This window comes from Eumetopias jubatus, unplaced genomic scaffold (genome assembly GCF_037043125.1).
Source record: "Eumetopias jubatus isolate StellerSeaLion01/CBP00866 unplaced genomic scaffold, mEumJub1_p1.0 scaffold_4, whole genome shotgun sequence".
In the NCBI taxonomy this organism is placed as follows: Eukaryota; Metazoa; Chordata; class Mammalia; order Carnivora; family Otariidae; genus Eumetopias; species Eumetopias jubatus.
This window is the reverse complement of record NW_028274810.1, coordinates 160,345,580-160,362,992: the sequence shown is the minus strand read 5'-3', so window position 1 is coordinate 160,362,992 and position 17,413 is coordinate 160,345,580. Positions and strand designations below refer to the sequence as shown.

The 17,413-nt window shown below is 46.6% G+C and overlaps 1 protein-coding gene across 4 annotated transcripts in view; it reads right to left on the bottom strand.

Moving 5' to 3' along the window:
* Positions 1–17,413, bottom strand: part of PAG1 (phosphoprotein membrane anchor with glycosphingolipid microdomains 1) — a 144,824-nt gene that overhangs the window by 24,461 nt on the left and 102,950 nt on the right. For 3 of the 4 annotated variants that reach the window (XM_028112801.2, XM_028112809.2, XM_028112818.2), the window contains exons 4-6: positions 5,328–5,535; positions 3,755–3,806; positions 434–530 (exon numbers count right to left, since the gene is read on the bottom strand). In XM_028112801.2, coding sequence (XP_027968602.1) covers positions 434–530; positions 3,755–3,806; positions 5,328–5,452 — 274 coding nt within the window. In that variant the 5' untranslated portion in view covers positions 5,453–5,535. Of the gene's footprint in view, positions 1–433; positions 531–1,122; positions 1,981–3,754; positions 3,807–5,327; positions 5,536–17,413 lie in introns of those variants that run through there. The other variant, XM_028112829.2, reaches the window with a different exon arrangement.

Sequence of the window (17,413 nt, the reverse complement as noted above, 5' to 3'; positions counted from 1 at the left end):
CCTTGAGGAGGAAATGGAGCGCTGCTGGTACTCTTGACTTTAGGGCTTTGAGTTAATACATTTCTGTTGCTCTGTTGCTCTGAGGCTCCATTGGGTTTGTGGTAACTGGTTGAAGCAGCAATGTGCCACTGTTTCTTCACCTGTAAGTTGTACGAGAGCTCTCTTACAGAGAGTAATACTACTACTAACAACAGTAATCTTACTGGGTAGTTGTAAGGATGAGTTAGTATACAAATCTTAGAGCAATGGCACAGAGAGACCAATTAATAAATACTAGCTTTTCATCCAAATGAGCTTATCTGTGCTAAAACTGGTAGGAATACTAAGAGTGAGCAGGAACACATTGCCTAGGTTTTGAGCTACGGATTTTGAGATGACTTCTGTCTCAGGTGATGAGGCCTGCGTGGAAAGCTGGTCCCTTCGCAGAACCTACTGTCGCCATTGGTGAGGATCCCATTGTGCTCGCTGCTGGCAGGTACGTCTGTGGCCAGGCTAGTTACCGAATGGCTGAACATCTCCTTGTCGGAAGGCTGCGAAGCAAACACCACATGAAGAATCAGACTGTAGGCAGAGGACAGTAGCCCTGGCTTTGTCTAAAAACGAAAACAGCAACAACAGAAACCCAACTCCGCTCAAACTCAGTGATACTAAGCAAACTGGAGTTGCTCTGCTGTCCTGGTCACATCTGGAATGCTCAGCAGCTATCAGTGGCTGGGGGGTCATTGCATTGGAGCAGGGACAGAAACACATCTGTCATGCTGCACAGCCCTCCTGGACAGAGTTGTCCTAGACTCTTCAGGACCTTGGGAATCTTCCAAGACCATCTGCAGGGCTTTCTACCTGGTGGTCTACAAGTGGGCATGAGTGATCAGTCCCCTGAGCTCAAGGTGGAAAGGGGACCAAGAGCCCCAGTGCTGGGCTCATTGTACCACAGGTGCTATAAGATGCTGTTCTTAAAGGCATGCCAGGCCAGGAAAAACACGCCATCTGAAGGGAAGAGACTGCAGTCTGGCCGAAGATGAGAAGGTCATTGATTTCTGAGACTACTTCATAACCAGCCAGGTCTCTGCTTCAGGACTCACAAGAACAGCCATATGTTAACCAGCAGGTTTGCAAACTTACTGTCACAAATTCAGGATGCCTGGAGGGAAGAACAGCCTCGAAGGTTTTTCTACTGGGCTCGAATGTGGAGATAGGACATGGAATGAGATGCCAGGCTGAGCTATAGCTACATGCAGTCACAAAGGAAGTTGGTAGTTCACGTGTTTCTTTAAATGCCCAGCTGGCTCCTTGTGGCGGCCTGAATCACTGCTAATGCGACCTGTTCCCACATCCTTCTCACAGGACACACAGCGTGCATGACCCCGGACGCCACACCTGGACCATGTTCTAGGAGTCCACATGGAAAGTTCTGATATAAACAGCTCCAGAAGCTTGGCCAGTTGGCTTCATAAATTCTCTGACTTCTTACTGGGAACCAAATAATAATAGTAAATAGTTCACGCTGTGTCATGAACCCTTCCTGCGAGTCTGCTGTGTTGGCGTAATGCTGCTCCTGACTGAAGAGTGCCAGGAGGTGGGTCATTGCATTAGGGTGCCAGGAACGTATGGCACAGAGGCTCATAGCACAGAAGGGTCCCACCTGAACAGGAGTCAGGGGTGAAGGGGGAAGGCCCCAGGCAGGCTCATGACAGCATCACAACCCAACCCTGCTGAAGTAGCATAATCAGTCTTGGCCACCACGTCTGCTCTCGGCTTCCAGGACAGAGGGCCCACAGAGGAGTCGGGAGTGAGCCTCCCTCTCTCTCTGAAGCGCCAGGTGCAGACTCCCGGATGCCCCGTGCCTCGGGATCGTTTTAGGCTAGGATTTAGTCGTGGCTCCTCTGGGGCTCAGGAGGGCGCCGGGATGTAGACGAGCTGGGATCAGGGGGCAGAGAGGTGAGGCTGACGGCAGGGGCTGCTTTGGCCTAAATGGCGAATCTGCAAGTTGAACAAGATTTAAAAGCTGAGAGGGAAGCTCTTAAAGAGAGCTGGGTGGACAGGCTGTGTGTGTGAGCTCCCAATCAGTGCCCATGTGAACATGTGTGCTCTAGTGCTCTCGTGTGCACATCTGCACAAGAGAGGCTGTGGGGTTCTGAAGGAGAGTCTCCGTCTTCTGTTCACCCGCCTGCCACTCTCTTCTGTCTCCCCCAGGGCTGCTGCTGACCTGGGGTGAATGAGCAGGTCTTCAAGGTCTCCCACGGTGGCTCTGCAACATGAGCCTCCCGCAGAATCACACAGCAGGGGGCTTGCCAGCAGGGCAGGCCACCCTTGAGAACTGCTGCTCGGGAAGGACATGGGATGGAGCACAAAGATGGAAGCCCTTTCTTTTGCCCTAACCTCACCTTCCATCTGGCGCCAAGGAGCATGGTGGGTGGTGAAGAAAGTCGGAGCCTGGGACCTACGTGTGGGAGGAGCGACAGTGGAGCGGCCCCCCACCACCCTCTGACGCCACCACGGCAGCAATCTGTGCTAACAGAGGTGCGGGGTGCAGCTGAGAAGTGGGGCTGACGACCAGAGGCGGGAAAAGGGTAAAGGGAGAGGTGGTGCTGAGAACCCAGAACAGCAGTGGGGGAGGTGCGCGCGCGCGCGTGCGTGTGTGTGTGTGTGTGTGTGTGTGTGTGTGTGTGTGTTTAGGCACAGAGAAGGAGGCTAGGAAACCCCAGGGGCTCCCCGGGGGAGAGAAGCCCCGACAACTTCCTGTCTGCTGCTGGGGATCCACGAGTCCCACCCATCCGTAGGGCGGGAGACTGGGAGTGGGGACCCCTCCTGGGGCTCTGCCTCTGTCTGCTGGCTACATGTTTCACACCCTCTCCCCCAAAGCAGTTTTTCCCTGATCTTGAGAAATTCCTTCAGGGACTGGAAACACTTCTCTGTTTTCACACTGCCATGGGGCTCAAGCAAGCTGGATGCCGTCAGCCCCGCCACTATGGGGTGGCCCCCTCCCCCCCGCTGCTAGAATTGCTCAGCCAGGTGAGGGCACCACCTGAGTGGAGAGAACAAGGCAGGACCAGGACGCTCAGGCTGCTCCTCACCAGGGGGGATCTGAGGGGCTTGACCGGGCCCGTAAGAAAGGAGGGCCGAGGAAACCCAGCTGGGCCCTAGCTCCGTAAGATGAGGTCACACTGGAGTCCTTCTAAAACAGGGAAGCTTGCACAGAAACATGCAGAGACCGCGTGGGGAGACACAGGGAGAACAGCACGTGACAGTGAAGGCACCGAGGAGCAACAAAGATCGCCGGCAAACCACCGGAAGCGAGAAGGGCCTGAACAGACTCGCCCTCCAAGCTCTTGGAAGAACCAGCCCTGCGGACACCTTGATCTCCATTTCTAACCTCCAGAACTCCAAGACAATACATGTGTTGCTTACGCCCCACGGTTGGTTATGCAGCCCTAGCAAACAGCTACAGGGCTGGAGCTGGGCAGAGGCATCCCTGCGTCCCTGCGGTAGCAGGTAGGCTGGAGCTCTTGAAGAATCTCTCTGGCAGCAGCATGATTGTATCCATTTCAGAAACCCTCCCAACCAACCCGGCTAATTGCACAGGCCTCTAGGCATGCTGAGTAACAATCCTAGGGAGAGGGCACAGCCTCGGAGGCCAGCTAACTCTGCTGGGTTCTTTCCCTCGGTTTCCTTCAGCTCGGCAGCTTGTGGACACAGTGCTTAGATAAGCGGCGGATGTTTTAAAACACACACAGACATGTGCACATGGGCTCACCACGTTCATCAGGTTCTCATGGTCCCCACTCTGCTGCCTCGGCTTCTTCTCTCTGAAATGTAAAGATAAAACATTGCTGTAATATGAAACATGCCATCTAAAATCAAACATACACTCCCCTTTCTATCCTAGTATTTATCAACGTTTAAGTCTCTCCTTTAAGATCCTGGTTTATTTTGCCAAGGAAGCAAAAGCTGGACAGTGGCTCCATCACTCCTTTGCAGGCGTCAGGGTCTGAGGGGGTCAAGTCACAGCATGAGACCAGTCACTTCTCTGGCTCTCCCCTTTCTCCCAGAGTAGAAAATACAAGTTTACAACAAGAGGACTGAGGCACGTTCCTGAGTAGAAACTGTTCATATCTAGAATACTAGAAAGGATTCTGCCTTTTTTTTTTTTTTTAAAGAAAATCCAGACAATTCTCTGCTCTTCATTTGTCTTAATTCAGAATCTTTGCTAAGTTGACTGCACACTGCCATGGGACTGGGAAAATAATGAAAGAAAATACAAATTTTGGCACGTCGGGAAGGATACATGCTCTCAGGATGAGTCATATGTACTTCCAGTCTATGGAAAAGTCCATCGAATAAAAATAGAATTTATTTTTACTCAGGACGGTCTAAAGAAAGCCATCAGTACTAGAGACTACATTTCCCACGTATGTACGAGGCAACAGTGACACCTAGTGCGAGTGTAAATAATTACAGGCAGGCCCTCCCAAGTGCGGGGCAGCCAACTCTTCTGCCTGCCATCTTCCTGATCAGACTCAGACCCAGCTGCAGAGCCCAGGTCCAAACTGGGCAGGGATGAGAAGGCTACTTGGTCCAGAGAATCTGACTTTCCCCCCTCTTGACAGAGACCTCAGGGTCTCTGCTGAAGTTACAGAGGGGAGTCTGGAAGAGGGCTGGCTGGTCTGCACCAACCCACCCGGAGCCTGCCGGTACCCTCACAGTGTTGGAGCACCTGGGAAATTACTTCCTGTTAGGAAGAACATTGCTCCTGAGCAAAGATCTCTTTTGGGGGAGTACATTTTATATGACGGAGACATTGGGGGGTGGAGGAGAAGTATAACTCTAAAAAAAGACAAGATTATTTCTTATACAACTCATCTCATAGGAAAATTCATCTGTTTCTTAAGAAACAGTAGGTCCAGATTACCAGTCTTTAATAAAATGATCCTTTCAAACCATGTAACAGCAATACTTCGCAGTAACTTTCAAGGGGCAGCAAAAAGAGTACCTTTAACACACATTAGACTTAGATTTCCAAATGTCCATAGATGGGAAAAGACAACATTCATTTCAACAAGGATGTGCTCAAAGGAACGGCAAGAATTTCATTCTGGGAAGTTTTGTACGTGAGGTTTCTTCCAGTTGCACCTCAGCAGAATCAGATATGGATTTTCATTCAGACTCAAAAAAGTGTCCTGGGATGCTAGCTGAGAAGTTAATTTTAACACAGGGGTTTCTGTGAATGTCCATGTAGTGGGATTCCTACATGCTTCTCACGTGAAGAATCTTCTGGGTACAGGGAACGGGTTATTTTAGGGTTCCAGTGGATACACCTTGGCTCTCACCTGTCACAACTGGAGCACAGAAAAACGAGGAAGCTGATGAGGAAGAAAGTGGCGACAGTTGCCAAACTGCCCCACAGGACCACCTGCACTTGCCCACTGCTCAGCATGCTCCCCAGGGGTCCCATGGTGGGAGCAGGAAGTGGTACGAGCTGATGGAGTCCGTCAGTCCTGCAGACGAGGGAACATGGGCGCGGGGTGCTTCGTCCTCCTGCAGAGAGACCAGTGTGTTTTGAAACTTCTCACATGAAGTGACAGAGTCTTGTAATGAGTGCGTGTCAGGAGGGAGGCTCTGAGCAGAGTCAGGGAGGTGTGTGCAGGATATGCTGGGCTCGCCTGGACACCTGCCTCTGGCCAAGTCCCCTCTGTTGTCTAGGCCTTTGTTTTCTTCACCTAAAAACGTACAGTGCTTGAGGCAATGGGTAGCTTATTTTGATATGTTTGGGGATAGATTCTTAAGGTCTTCAAATAAAATAAGATCCCATGCATTCCATGGCAAATGCTTATTTGGATTTTTTTTCCAGAGGAGTGTAAAGCATTTATTATAGCTTTCAAAAAATGCAGTTCACATCTTCCCCACCTATCTCCCTAGCTCCCAAATCTACCTCTCTTTGAGAAGATTGAAGGCTGGTCCAATTAATGAAAAAGAATGTCTTTATATTCACCTTCAGAACAGTTATCTATTGTGACTATGTGACTATTTTCAGGGCCAGCTTTCACTGAGCTTCTGTGAGTGCTCCATAAGTACATTTTCAAATGAACAGATGAAAGTGTGTGCTAAGAATCCATCACCAGAAGCAAGTAAGACCTATTTATTAAAAAGTACAAATTAAGCATAATAGCTGTACCTAGTACATTTTAGTACCTGGCATGTCCCGGGACTCTTGCTAAATGCTTTCCTCATTTAATTACTGCTACCAGACTGTGAAGAAGGCCCGGCTCATCCCCATTTTTCAGACAAGAAAGTTGAATGGCAGAGACATTAATAATGTCCTCCCAAGATGTCACAGATGCTAAGTGGCAGGGTGAAGACATGAGTCCAGTCATTTCTGACTCCAAAACTGTCGTCTTAGCCCTTAGAGGAGACTCCCTCTCTGTGGGGGCTACTGCATGCTCCTTGTTCCAGTGACAAATCTTCTAAATGAAAATGGTCATATGGGTTCTGTGAAATATCTAAAGAGTTACAGATTTTGAAAAATAGAGCAGTATATTAAAAATTAATGATTATCCTGGGAGATACAGACTTCCAGTTATGGGATGAATAAGTCACAGGAATAAAAGGCAGAGCATAGGGAATATAGTCAGTGGTATTGTAATAACATTGTCTGGTGATGGATGGTAGCCACATTTGTGTGAACAGAGCATAACCTATAGAGAAGTTGAATCACTACGTTGTACACCTGAAGCTAATGTAACATTGTGTGTCAACTAGATTAAAAAAAATTTCTTTTAAATTAACAATTATTTCTTGTCAGAGGCCTTGTTTAAAGAACATTTACTTTGCTCCATTCTAGAATAGTCTAACTTAAAAGGAACAGCTTTTAACTTAATCTCAAGTTTCATGAATAAAGTAAATTATTATCTTAATTAGAACTCAAATTTTTTTCCTTGCAAAAGACTGTCCATATCTACATTGTCATTTGCTTCCCTCGAAGAGCTGTGAGTACGTTTCGGGAGCACCGCCCTGTGTGCATCAGGCCAGCACCTGGATGGCCTAGTGCCACACGGGAGCGGCCCCTTGAAAACGCTTGGAGAATAGAAGCCATTTTGACAAAGGCAGTTCAACTGGACCAAATTTTCTCCAAGTGAAACACATATTTATTTGAATATTTAAGCTCAAAGAATAATAAAAAGCTGGAGAAAAGAAACTTTTATCCACAATGTATGCAGAGAGTATTCTAAATGAAGTCCATGTTTTCCTTAGGTCCCTGAATAACACGAACACTTCCTAATGCTCTGTAAATATATAAACGTACAACTTCCTGTGTAATACAGAACGTCTTTCTTCCAGTGCTGGTTATATATTATGCCTGTAAACAATACATGCATACAGTAATGGATGGTCAAATTGCTTCTGTGTGTTTGCCCCTGGACAGCTATAACTGAATGAAAATAACCACCGCTTCTCTTGTGGTTTGTTGAAGCAATGAATAATTCACTTTAAATTTAGACTACAAATTGGCACCACAATCAGTTCCTAAAATATATCCAAGCAAGCACATAAACCATGGCGACCTATGAATATATATGAAATAAATTTTTACATACAGGCCCAAAGCATAACACATTTTAGGAAACAAACAAAAGAGATCTGTTGTGCAGGCATTTGCGTGTTCCCTCCTTTGCTCACTCATTCACTCATACAACAGATTTAATCAATGTCTATTTATAAAGTGCCAGATTCCTAGAAAATAGTTTGCTGTGTGAATTATTCAAAAGCCAGATATCCATCCAGCAAGCTAGTGTGGAATCTGTAGGACCTTTCTCCATTTCTGTACACGTTTCTCATCTCTCTCTCTCTCAATGGGGAAGGTGGGTAGAATACAATGAAGTATGTGGGGTGCCCAGCCTATCTGAACAGTGTAGGGAGAGAGAGGATGAAAGCGATTACGAGCTACTGAATAAAAGATCTAACTCAGAGAAAATGTGTCAAAGCTCCTGGCTCACGCCCCTTCAACTAAAATTTGCTGAAAAGCTACCAAAAGAACTATTTTTTTCCTGGACAAGGAAGAGCATGATCATCATCGCGTTTCTGAGTCAGCTACGTTGTAATCCCGAAGGACAAGTGCTCCTGTGGTTTGAGCAACTTCCACCCGTCAGAAGCCTCAGAGTGAAGCTCCGCAGGAAGACCAGGTCCCAGCAGCGGGCAGTGCAGGAAGAGCGGCGCCCCCTTTACGGGCCTGGCTGAGATCGGGGGGTTTGAGCACACTCACAGCAGATCTGGGGCGGGGCTATTCCTACTGTCGAGAAAGTCTGCGCCAGTTGTTACCCTCTCTTGGTCTCTTCCTTTGTCTGGACTTCTGCTTCTGAATTGTCTTGCCCATTCCTTCTCTGATCCTCTCCTTCCATTTTGGGGTCTTATCTACAATTAAGCTAGGACTCTGTCCAGAAGGACCACCCCTCCCCCCCACGTGTGCAGATGACGTCCATGCTCTTTTTTCTTGCTGGGGATGAAAGTACAGGCCTAGTGTGTATGGTCCGGGGTTGGCCTTTCCCTCCAATACCAGACTTCATGCGTTCGTTTCACTGAGGTTAAACGCAGTGCTCAGGGGCCAAGTTAGTGTGTTCTGAGCAGTAGGGGGATCGGTGTCTTTCCCTCTGGCTGGAAGGCTTCTATCGGGACTAGCAATAGCAGGATAGAATAAGAGGACAAGTGGCACAGTGTTTGGGAAGTAAAAAGTCACCCTGAAAAGGAAGGGCTCCTGCCACAATGATGACATTTGCCGGACCATACACTGTGCCCCTTTACCAACCACGTTCCGTACGGAAAAGAGAACCGAAGGCTCCAAAGTCTGTGATACTGTTCCCGAAGACCGTCTTATTTTCTGGTTATGTGTGTATCAAGTACGGTATTTTCTGAGTATCCAGAATTAATCTGTAGCAGCAGGATAATTTGGACACCATGAACAATTTGGAGCCGTCTCTCATTATTTTTATATGGAGACATTTAAGCCTCTTTCTTTCAATCCTGTTCTTACCTGACTCAATAAAATTGCATTCAACTGTGGAATATTAGTTCTTTGAAGTTTGAAAAATATTTCATCGTCAGACCACATGTGTAAATATTCTGTGAGTTACTCAACATAAGGAAAAGGAACACCATTCATTGTACCTCAGCTAATACTTATTATGGCACCCAAATGCCCTAAGTTGAGTTGAAGATCATCATATTCATGAAAGATTAATGGTTGCATATCAGTTATTTTAGAATGGACTTCATTATTGGCTGCACTGATGTACATTCACAGCTGAGACTGTCACTTAATACAATGTGTGATATTGTAAAACAGACAATCCCCCCACCCCAATTTTATATAATTCAGACTATTGTGGGGACTTGTCGTTTTGCCCTGAGAAAGGTCAGGACTTGAGGTTATAGAACTTCTGTTGGGGATTTTCTGATAGGATCTGAAAAACTGGTCTGAATAATTATTTTGGACAAAATTATTTTGCTCCATAATCTCTTATATACATTCATGTTCTTAATACGTGATTTCAATCAGTTAGAAAAAACGACGGCCTTTCACTTTAAAAGCAGGTGCTACTATTAACCACAAGGTGTCAGTATAATACTAGTCTCAGCCCCAATCATCAGCCTCTTCAAGGAGAGACAGTTGTCTGCTGTTTGTGCCTTGTGCTAGGTATTTTGTCTTCATTAGCTTAGACTATCAGCCACCTATATCAATTCCAACAGGAAAGAAAACAAAAACAAACCAGATGAAATTAATGAAAGGTGATGACCAAATGACAGCTACTTGTTTTTTTAACTCTCTTAACTGGTAGGTGCTCTGATCACAGCAAGCTGTGTAGGTAACAATTTGGTAGAGTTGGGATGGCCAGTGAGATTAGCAATGGAAGCAGACACTTTAATTCCTCTGAAGCAGGTTTAGGTTGGTAATGATAGTCATTACCGTTTTATAGCTGTTCTAGTCAACTCATAATTAAACATGATAGAAACCACCTCCGCTCTTGAGCGCTAAATGATAGACAAAATGAGGTCAGGACACAACCCCATGGGAATTCCTCCTTCCTGGTCATTACCAGGTGTGGGAACCATGAGGTAAAATGACACTTTATGAGCTACAGATTAGCCAAACACATTTAACAATAGCTGAGGAGCCAAATTCTCTGCTGGGGTCCAGTCCTCTGAGGCGCAAGGGCAGATGCACAGGCTAAGGCTAAATTAACCTCTCCATACAATTCTCATCCCCTGAAAGAGTTTCAAGCTCAAGTATTTAAATTCAGGTAGATTTCTCTTCAGATTAAAGAGACTCTGATATAGGCAACCTGTACTCTGGATGAACTTTAACTGGGTCTGCTCTAAGTATGGGGAGCCACCTAAACCAATGTTGCTCATCCATTTTGCTAAGGCCCAAAGGTTCTCTGCCAAATAAGCTCGTCACAAAGATGTCCCCATTTCTTTTTTTTTTCTTCCTGTGTTGGAGAAAATACACCCAAAGAGCAGAAGGTGGTGAAGGGCTGCAAGGTAAGATTTTTCTTTTTGGTAGTTTCTTGAACTATAAATTTTAAAGCATCACTATGGAACAAATGACTTGACATTTCTTCCTTCACAGCTTAAGAGAAGCACAGCACCTGTGAGCACATGAGAAGGGGACCTGGAAATCTTGAACGTCACTAACTGACCCTGTTATCAAGGGTTGCTGCTGAAGGCAGAACGAGCCAGGCATTCATTCTAAGAGCAAGTTATAAATCCTGGAGGCCATCTGTCAGTGTAACCTGATTACTTTTCATACATACCAAATGTATTGATCCAAGCAGGAAATGTGAAAGCTGACCCTTTCAGGGGGAGGGGTCTGTGTGGCTCTTGCTTGTCTTCAAAAATACGTTAAACTTACTTTACATCAGTAATATGGTTTATTGCTTATAAAAGCCCCATTGCCATTTCGGTTTTTTGTCTTTAGGAAAGCCAAGAGGTAAGAGACTTTGATGGGTAAGGAATAACTTCTAAGGTTGCTTTTGTTCATATCCTGACTTCAAGACCAATTTGCAAGGTTCATTTTTTATTTTTTTAAAGATTTTATTTATTTATTTATTTAGAGCAGGCAAGGGGGGAGGGGCAGAGCGGGGAGAGAATCTCAAGCAGACTCCATGCTGAGTGCAAAGCCCAATGAGGGGCTCCACCTCACAGCCCAAGATCATGACCTGAGCTGAAATCAAGAGTTGGATGCTCAACAGACTGAGCCACCCAGGCGCCCCTCATTTTTTGTTCTTAATGGTAAATCTTGAGAAGGAGGGAGAGGGAAAGCGGGAGCTACTGATAGAATCTTAGAGACCAGATGAGATACACAGGTAAAAGGGCTTTATTTTGCATAAGCAAGTCTTTTTTTTTTTTTTAAAGATTTTTATTTATTTATTGAGAGAGAGAGAATGGTAGAGAGAGAGCATGAGAGGGCAGAAGGTCAAAGGGAGAAGCAGACTCCCTGCCGAGCAGGGAGCCCGATACGGGACTCGATTCCAGGACTCCAGGATCATGACCTTAGCCGAAGGCAGTCGCTTAACCAACTGAGCCACCCAGGCACCCTTGCATAAGCAAGTCTTAATGGAAAATGTGCAATTTGGGCTTTATGGTCTATCTCTTGTGCCCTGCATGTTTGCTCATCTAAATTCAAAGTTCCTTGGGGGCAGGGTGGGGAAGGTGTCAGCCTCATTTCCCACCCTCTTCTCAGCATCTACATAAACCGGAAAATAGGAGCCAATCAAGAAATTTCTTAACTGAGGGCACCTGGGTGGCTCAGTCGTTAAGCGTCTGCCTTCGGCTCAGGTCATGATCCCAGGGTCCTGGGATCGAGCCCTGCATCGGGCTCCCTGCTCCGCGGGAAGCCTGCTTCTCCCTCTCCCACTCCCCCTGCTTGTGTTCCCTCTCTCGCTGTGTCTCTCTCTGTCAAATTAAAAAAATTTTTTTTAACTGAATACTTATTTCTGTAGGAAAGACAAGACTCTCAAAATGCAAGTTTAATAATTTATAAGGGAGAGGAGAATAAAAGAGATGAGCACATCAAGGAAATAATTAAAAAATAAGCCAAGTATGTCTTAAGGCAAAACCTTAACTCCGGAGTAAACAGCCCCCTGGCTTCTTTGTACTGTCACCGAAGCAGCTGAAGGGCTCTAGAGAAAAGGCACAGCAGCAGAAATGTCAGTGCGTGTGTACGTGGGTCCTCACCAATTGTGGCCCGCTTCTCAGCACTGGTGGCCCCACTGCGTCCCCTGAGCTCCCGCCGATCCTCTGACCCCTTCTTGGCAGGGGCCTTTCATGCCTTCCCGTCTCTTCCCGCCCTCAAAAGGCGCCGGGGCTTCCATGTCTCGAGGAAAGAGGAGCCTTAACTATTCTTGGCTCTCCTTCTCATGCTTTTCATCTGATGAAAGCCTAACCACGCTTTAGATCTCAGTTTAAGTGTCACTTCCTTGGAGCAACTTTCTGGATGCTGCACTTCAGTCCCCCTTCCCCCTGCGCAGGCAAACACACACACACCAGTTCAGTTTAAGCCCGTTTTGTAAAAACCTGTAAAGCTTTTTCCTTCATGGCATTATTCAAAACTGAAATGATGACGTTCTTCGCCGTCTCCTCTGCTGGTCAAAGTTCAAAACGGGGCACTGTGAACAGATCTATCTGGTTCACAGCTGTAGCCCTAGTGAGCAGCACACAGTAGGCACTTAATAATCTGAATGAATTAACAGTCGAATGAACTAATAGAGCAGAGGAGAAAAATCATCCACGAGGAGGTGAATATTGACCAGGCCTTTAGAGATGGTAAGGATGAGAAGAAACTGCTCTCTGTCTCTTCAAATGGTGTTAAAATTCCACGGGGACATGAGGAATTCCAGAAGTCTGCTTGTCAGCCTCCCTGATGGACAGATTTCCATGGTACTGCCTCCCCCCACCCCATCTATGATCATCTTGCCTCTACCCGGATCCTGAAGAGACCTACCATGTATCAGTTTTGACTCAAAGGCTTGAAATAAAAAATACTGAAAAAGCCCAAGTGAGTATGTGCTCTGTACCAGCCCCTCTTCTGCACGTTACGTTATTTCCTCCTTACGGTGCTCTGGTGGAGGTGAGGAGACTGAAGCTCGAAGGTTAAGTACTGTGTCTAGGGTCACACAGCTATAGGGTTCCTGACTCAGTGTCCCCGACACTTTACACTCTTGCATGGTGCCCAGCAGTGTGTTCTCAGGGAGCAGGCGGTGGCCAGCCCCACGCCGCTCACCATCCCCAGTTGTCTTGCCTGTGTGGGACACAGGAGACTCACCCTTCCTGGCCCTTTTAACTTCCCTCTATCATGACTTGTTTTTAGCACCAGAGGGAAGAATGTTCACTCTCTTCTGGTTTGCTCACTGCTCCTTCCCAGCCACGTATCATTACGCGTCCTCCTTCCAGGGGACCTAGAACACCTTCTGGCCCCTGCCCCAACAGCTTTGCTGGAGCCCCATGAGGATGTGCTGTTTGCCTGAACGTCAGCTTGCGGAGACCAAGACTTCACAGTTCCTCTCTGTTAGGCATTGTTTACACTGTTTGTATTTGGCTTCTTAGGTACAGTGATTGTGATTCAGCCAGTTTCTTTTTCATAACAGTAAAAGATGTAACCAATAACTTAAGTTTCTTTGCTGACAGGTTCTGAAATTTACTGCTTGACCTAAATGCCTCTCAAATTCTCCATTCATGGCTGATGATATTTAAATGATCAGATGTATTTTAGCAGCTGATCCGACTGGGAGTGGACAGCTAATTACAAATGCTCCAGTATCCATCACATACCAATGAGTTTCTACCAAGCCCTCACCCTAAACGTGCTATCTCGTTGAGACTGCACATCAAAGGGTGCTTCTTCTGGGAAAGGTGAACTCTCAAGATGGAAGAGGTGGAGTGGAGAGTAGACGGCAATTTAAGTCCTGTGCCAGAGGAATCCCACCCTAGCACTGGTTTCATCGTGAGCTGGAGCAGAGTTAGATAAAGCAGTCGGCTGTCTCTGCCACACCTTCTCCTGTATTTCCACACCCTCACATAAGGGCGGCTGACGTCAAGTGCACGTTTTCCCCGGGTGCGGGCAAAAACGCGGCTCACCTTGCCATCCGCTGCCTGGTGCGTCATGGTCATCCTCATTCTCATTTTGACTCTATTTTTAAAACACTACAAATTCTTTATTTCATAGAATCAGCAGACAAAATCCTTTCTATTGGCTCCTAAAAAGCACAATCAAAATCTTCAGAAAACATCCCTGCAAGTTACTTGCTCCTGCTACTGGGAACTCCTCAGGGCTGGGACTGGTTACATACGAGTAAGTCAGAACTTGTATTTGAAAGCACAGATTCTCAGGGCTCATCTTTCAGGCTTTCTGCCAGAAACAGGGTGCTCAAGGGCTCTAGAAGATTCCCAGGCCCCTTGCAGAGAAGTGGCAGGGCAAGGGTTCCAGTAGAGCAGAGCTTCTCAAAGGGTGGGCCTGGACAAGAAGCCTCAGTGTCTTCAGGGACCTTGTTAAAAATGTAGAATTCTGGGGGGCACCTGGGAGCCTCAGTCATTGAGCATCTGCCTTCAGCTCAGGTCATGGTCCCAGGGTCCTGGGATTGGGCTCCCTGCTCGGCGGGAAGCCTGCTTCTCCCTCTCCCACTCCCCCCTGCTTGTGTTCCCCCTCTCATTGTGTCTCTCTCTGCCAAATAAATAAAAAAAAAAAAATCTAAAAAAAAATGTATAATTCTGGGCTTGCCTGAGGCTTATGAATCAGAAAGTCAGGGTGGGGCCCATAATCTCTCTTTTTTAAGATTTTATTTATATTAGAGAGAGAGAGAACGCAAGTGGGGGAGGGAGAGGGACAAGCAGCCTCTGCACTGATCGCAGAGCCCGATGCGGGGCTTGATCTCATGATCCCAAGATCATGATCCCAGCCAAAATCAAGAATCTGACGCTCAACCGACTGAGCCACCCAGGGGCTCCCCCCTTTATCTCTGTTTTAACAAGCCCTCCAGGTGATTGTGATGCAGGCTGAATTTGAGAAGACTGTTCTAGAACAGACTTCAACATATCTACAGATCACGTGGGGATCTTGTTAAGGTGCAGATTCTGAATTCTGTGTTTCTAACCGGTTCCCAGGTGAGGTCTAGGCTGTCGGCCTGAGGACTACATTTGGAGTAGTACTAGGATACATGATCATCTTCCTTCCAACTAGGGCTGAAGGGTCAGCCAGCCAGACTCCTGGTGAAGCACGGTCTTCAACTCATTCAAAGTTATGTGAAGACAAGGCCAGAGCCCCTGTGTCCTAGGACTTTCTTGATTCCCATAGAAGTACTCCAGTAAAAGGCAGCTTTTTACCAATCCAGAGTCCCACAAAATGCCAGTGAGTGGACACGTCACTGTGTATTCTTTTCCACAACACATTCAACCACGCCCAAACCTCCTGTGCCTCAGTTGCTCCTGAAAAATGAGGTCATTTATAGGGTTTCTGTCCAGCTCTGAGACTCTATCATTTTATGAAAGTAGCCAGAAATTCCTCGGGTCTAAAATAAAAATTCAGGACTTTCTACCCAAAGGGAAATGTCGAACCAGCAAGAACATGAAATTCTCAGTGTGATCAATAGTTTCAACTCCCCAGAAACCATAGTCTTAGTCATTCCCAGGAAAACCTGACCAGGCTGCAGCAGTTACAGGAACGTCACGGGGAAAAAATCACCGGCAGCCCTTCTAGTCAGTGTCCAGTGCCAGCAATCAGTCCCCACGGCCCCTGCAAAACATCAACTCCACTTGCGGCAAGCCCACCGCTGAGCATGAGCGGCGAGGCTGACTTACGAGTCTGTTTTCTTCGTCAACATCTAGCTGGCATATTTACACATTTATAATTCATATTTATAACAGCCTTTGAATAAAATGCAAAGACAAAACTAAAAATAGGCAGATGGGCATACACCTTTTATGGAGAGAGAAAATGCCGCTGCTGGAAGCTTCTGAGGCTTTTTAAAAGCGTATGCCCAAACTGAGGACGATCTTACAGAGAAAGCAAGTCTGTAAGGGAGCTATCTAATTTCCAACCTCAGTATCTGATAAGCCTGAAGAGGCTCCAAATGTAATAAAACATTCTGGAGAAGTTCTCTGTCTCTATTATTAAAGACGGTCAGCTTTTTGGGTTGGTTTCATCAGTTTCTTGACTAACATCTCTGATATTTCTTACTCTAACACAAAGGTACAAAGTGCATTTTACTCTCGAACACTCTGTAATTCATCAAAAAAATAATTGTTAAATACCTACTATGAAGCACTGTTTCATCTTCTTGAATATGAGATTACATGGGTCTGAGGCAATTTCATTGTAAAATTCAGTATGCAAGAGGAGAAAAATGTTTCCAATCAAGTTCCCAATACAGCACTATATTTTGATCAAAGATTTTAAAAAGCCCATTGTTGAATTCCAAGCACGTGAAATTGGAAACAAAAAGCCGCAAGTGCTTTCTACCATATTGCATTAGTCACAATAATCGTACTTGCTTCTGTCCAGCTTGACGGCAGAGACACTATGGCATTGACACAGCGGCAGTGTCCTCGGACGGGTGTTGTTTCAAGCTGAGAACTGTCCTCAGCGTGTCTGGTGGATTCCAAAGACAGCCTTTGCCTGTTCCCAGGGTGGGAAGGACCACTTCCCCTGCACGTGCTCCATCACAGTCAGGGTCAGCCAGCCTCCAGGGGCAGGTCAGAGTTCAAGGACCAGGGAAGGTACCTGCAGAGCTCCACCACCTCCTTACTAAGTGGGAGAAAATAGCTTGCACTTTATGGTTAAAGGACGCTTGGAAAACCAAATATTCATTCAAGTGTTGGCGTGTGTATTTAAAATCTTACGAAGGCATACATGGAACAGACCAAGTCACCTGGTAAGGAATAGGGAGGCACAGACAGAGGATGAGAGGACTGAGGCCGGAAGGCGGGCACCGTGTTGCGTGAGGCTGGCGGAGGGAAGAGATGTGGGGGCCTTTTCTGTCATTTCTTCCCTGCCTTACCACTTTACTTATAGCTGGCCTTAATCCATGGTTACTTGGTGAATTTGAGAATGACATATGTATGCACCTGTCTACCTACTTCAATACATTTATTTTCCTCTCTTCCTTTGCCCAATTTAGGGAAGATAAAACCACACTGACGGGGGTAGGGGAGTAGGTGTAACAAAGTGGCAACACCTTGGAGACAGGTTCTTACACGACTGGGTCTGACACAGCCAGACAGGGAACTCGACGACCAGAACCAGTGAGCTCCTTCGGGAGAGGTCCATGTTCACTACAGAGCCACTCCTACGCCAGCGAGCCAGAAGACTCCGGACTAGATAGAAAAGGCAAATGGAGTGAATTCTAGGGTTCTGAAGAAAGACACGGCAGGG